The sequence below is a fragment of the Hibiscus syriacus genome, unplaced genomic scaffold (assembly GCF_006381635.1).
Source record: "Hibiscus syriacus cultivar Baekdansim isolate YM2019G1 unplaced genomic scaffold, ASM638163v2 tig00112738_pilon, whole genome shotgun sequence".
Lineage (NCBI taxonomy): Eukaryota > Viridiplantae > Streptophyta > Magnoliopsida > Malvales > Malvaceae > Hibiscus > Hibiscus syriacus.
This window is the reverse complement of record NW_024063392.1, coordinates 5,756,926-5,761,457: the sequence shown is the minus strand read 5'-3', so window position 1 is coordinate 5,761,457 and position 4,532 is coordinate 5,756,926. Positions and strand designations below refer to the sequence as shown.

At 32.6% G+C, this 4,532-nt stretch overlaps 1 protein-coding gene across 1 annotated transcript; it reads right to left on the bottom strand.

Annotated features, from left to right (window-relative positions):
• Positions 1-501: 501 nt before the first annotated feature.
• On the bottom strand, positions 502-1,898 carry LOC120183076 (receptor-like protein 31). Its single transcript, XM_039187860.1, has 2 exons — positions 1,852-1,898; positions 502-1,743 (listed from the first exon to the last, which is right to left on the bottom strand). Exons 1-2 carry the CDS (start codon positions 1,896-1,898, stop codon positions 522-524), a joined length of 1,269 nt encoding a protein of 422 aa, XP_039043791.1. The 3' UTR covers positions 502-521.
• Between the last annotated feature and the right edge of the window lie 2,634 nt (positions 1,899-4,532).

The window sequence follows — 4,532 nt, the reverse complement described above, 5'->3', positions numbered from 1 at the left end:
AATTTTCAAAAAACAAAATTGAAATAAAATTATTTTCTAAAAATAAAACAATAAATATTTTTTAAACTGAATGGACCCTTAAAATAACTATTTATTTATTTCTATTTTAAAAAGTTAGATACTAAATATATTTTTGTTTTTTTATTTCTGAATTTGAATTTTTATTTATATTAATCAAACGTATTCTCTTATTTTCAAAAGAAAATTGAAATAAAAATTATTTTCTAAAAATAAAACAATAAATATTTTTAAAATCGAACGGACAACTAAATTTACATATATAGAAAATATTTCGGATTAATCACTAAATTAACGTTGACAAATTTACTATAATAAAGAGTATCGTAACCCACTAACTAAATAACCATTACAAATAAATAAATAAATAACATACAAAATACAATTCATAATGTGTAAACAAATTGTAAATTTTTCACCTAACTAGGAAAACAAACAAACAAATGAATAAATGAATAATTTCTTCCCAAAGTAACCCTACTAAGCAAAGTAAAATTACAGATCTAGGCTTTCCATTCGTTGCAGAGGGCAGTAGGCCTAGTATTCTCTGTCTCCTCTTTCAACGGGCAGGGCGTCTGTACGGGCGGCACCATACAGTTATACTGTATACACAGGGAACTGCTTTGAGGGATCTCCGCCGTCGGATTAATCTCGATTCCGGTCAAATAATTATTCTGCAAATAAAGTGTTTGTAAGCTGGCAGATAACAAACGGTCGACCAAGCTGACCGGGACTTGACCAGTGAACCGGTTGTGATTCAAGTAAAGATTCTGCACCGTCGAGAACATTGGTGATATATGACCGGAGAGCATGTTGTGGCTCAGATCGACGGTCGAGATTGACACCTGATCAGACGGTTGGACTGGACCGTCCAACGAGTTTCTTTGCAAGTGAAGTTTTGTGATAGGAAATGAGAACAACCGGACTGGAATTGAACCGGTAAAACGGTTAAAACTCAAGTCTACGAAGTTTAACTGGTCGAGCTGGGATAGAACACCGTCCACCGGCCCCGTCAGCTGGTTCCAGGAGAGAGAGAGGAACTGGAGAGAAGGAGGGAAGGAGTCGGGGAGCGAACCGGTGAGCGTATTGCGTTTGAGGTCCAGCCGGGTTAGGGCTTGGGAGAGAAACGGAGGGACCGAACCGGAGAGGTTGTTGTGGCAGAAAATAAGATTGGTTAACTCCGGTAGGGTGCCGATGGAACGAGGGATTCTTCCGGTGAGTCGATTGTAGCTGAGATCAAGCGTTTTAAGGCTTCTCAATCGGCCAAGAGTCGCCGGAATATTACCGGAGATGAAATTCCGGGTGATGGCAAGAACCCGAAGGTTCTTCAACAGCGAGAATGAACGCGGCAACGACCCGAAGACCCCACCAGGAACAAGGGAAAACTCGGTAAGTGCTGATAGTTTACCGATGGCCGGGTCTATCCTTCCGGTTAATCCGGGAAAACCAGCACGCTGATCACCCAGATTAAGAGCTATCACCTTATCGGACTCACAGTAAACTCCGGTGAAGTTACAAGGATCGGAGGTAAAATCCCAGGAAGAAAGAAAATTAGAACCCGGCAAATCATTGAGAGACTTTCTAATTAATTGCAAAGCTAAAAAATCGAGTGGGTCTAAAATTGCAACAGCCAATAATCTACAGTGAAGCAGGGCAACTAAAAACAGAGCATAAGAAGAAACCACTCTTTCTTCCCATTGAAGCAGAGAGTTTGGGGAAGTTTTACTTACACAAGGTCAAGAAGAGGGCTCTGTTCTTAACTATGAGATGAGAATGAAATGGAAAGAACAAATACTGTATTCCACAGGGAGATGCACTACTTTGGGACCTTACTTCTGAGGTTGATGAGTAGAAGTCGCAGCTGCTGTGATTCGGACCATGTATATTTTACTTTTATTTGTTTTCTTTATTGGGATAGCTTCGGGCTCAAACGGTTGTCCGAACCTACTCGTAAGGTAGAGATTTAGGTTCGGTCCGTGCCTGAAGCTGTTATAGTACAATCATTTATACTATTAAAAGTAGTGTACGACTCCAGAAGTAACTTTCAGGACCGAGGCAATATCATTGCGTTGTATTTGGTTCAGTTCGATTCAATTTTTTACTAAAATTTGAATCGAGCTAAAATAAACTGGTTTTTAGAATTTAAACTGAAACCGAAATCGAATGGTTAAAAAATTAAATTATGTGAAATTGATTTTTTCGGTTCAGTTCGATTTATCGGTTTTTCAATAAAAAATTCACTTGAAACTATAATTTTTTTTTTTTAAAAATTGACTATTCGATTCAATATGGAACAAATGGGTTCCACATGAAAAACCCGAACCAAACCAAATCAATAAAATTGAGACTTTAAATCAACCCGAAAACCGAACCGTATAAGATCAAACCGAATCGTTTTACTCGGTTCGTATCGATTTTTTTATTTTCTCGATTTCGTTACTCAACCCTAAATATTATACCGTAAGCTATCAGCGCCTCAAAATTTAATATATATATATAGAGAGAGAGAAAGGTGAAAAATTTTAGAATAGATATCTCATAGTTATATACATTATTAAGAATAAGATATTATCCCTTTAAAAAATAATTTTTAATTATTTAATATTAAATATTTACATTTTAAAATTTATAATGTTTGAACTTAAGACCTCAAAGAATAATGTTTAAAATGATGTCATTTTAAATATCATTAGCCACACCTAAATGATATCGTTTTGACCACATTATTACAATGATAGAAGGATCTATCCATGTTATCATGTATTTAAAATTTAACAGTCTGGTGATATAATTGGAGTCAAAACTAACTTTTAATGTTATAATTGAAAAAAAGCTTAATACAAAATTAAATGCCTAAATTATACCTCAAATTGAATTTTTGGTACCTAAAAAATTTTTCGTTAAAATTAAGTGTTTAACGTTTTCTCCGTTAAACTTTTAAGTGCTCACTATTATGCTTTTTGATTTTTTTTTTAATAATAAAAATATTTTTTTTAAATATGGAACTCCCCAACATTGTATACTATCCCTTGCATCCCCACCTGTGACAACGAATGGTCGTCACCGGCTAAATTTTGTTCAAAGTAGGATAAAGAACTCAATGGTGACTTTCGTATAACGACATAACAACTATAGCCGTTGGAATCGTCAAAAAATAATGAAGAAAAATCAACTGTGACGACCACAGGCTGACGGTGACCGATCAACGGTGTAGGAAATAAATTTTAAGTTTTTTTAAAAAAATAATAGTATTAGGTATTTTTTAAATAAAATTTATTTTTAAAATTTATATGTGTAACACGTGTCAGATAACAATTAAATTTAACGATGATTACGGTTGAGACACCTAAAAGTGTAAATTAAAAATGTTAAATATCTATAGTTAATGGAAAAAAATAGATACCGAAACTTAATTTAAAAGAATCTAATAATTTAAACAATACACCATTGATATTTGGTGTAATATAAAAAATTCCAACATTATTTACATAAATTTATTTTTCTCTTGACATTGTCAAAGTCAAAATATCAACATTCAAACCCATGTACAAAAGTGGATAGTCTAATTTAAGTTTGGTCCCTATGTTATGTACAAGTTTCAAATTTAATCTATATTTTTTAGTTTGACAGAATTTGATCCACCTGCTTTGTTGTGTTATTATTTAGTCCAAATTATTAACATTTTTAACTATGAGTCTCGTCAATGTGTGTGTGTATATATATATATATATATGTGTATATATATATATATATATATATATATATATATATATATATATATATATATATATATATATATATATTAAAACATCCATGTTAATGAAATGCTCAAGGATGCTGTTTTTTTTTTTAAAGAAATCAACTAATCTTATGCGGCTGGGAATTAAAAGAAAAACTTGTGCTTTATGATATTCATTTAAAAATTTCACATAAACAATTTCTTTTATTAATATGAGATGAATACTAAATAAAATTTATATGAAAGATTCTCATTCATTTAACAATGAATGTCTAATCATGCTTGTAGATGACATTTTTAAACTCATGTCCACTATAGATAACAATCATCCCTTTAACCACCGAGGTCGATTGGTTTGTGCTTCACATAAACAATTTAATTAACAATTTGAAGTGATAAACATGATAAAAGTAGGAGAACCAATTGTGTCATATTAAAGTAAAGAGATCAAATCTTAAAATTCTGCATAACAGAAGGACCAAACCAAATTATACCATTCGTCTTTAGATTTTGGATGACAAACAAAAGGAAGAAACAAGGGTTTGAAGATGGAAGTCTAAACTTATCCAAACACACATTGAATCTTTCCACTTAACAAACTCAATAGACAAATAATCTTGTAACATTCTGACTTCGGGGAAATAAACCAAACCAAACAAAACCATTTTGTTCCATATTTTGGTCTCTTTTTAATCTCCATACAACTCTCAACTAAAGCTTCTCTCAAAACAACTTTCACCAGAATGTCCTTTCAGCACCTTTTCTTCTTTCTGCT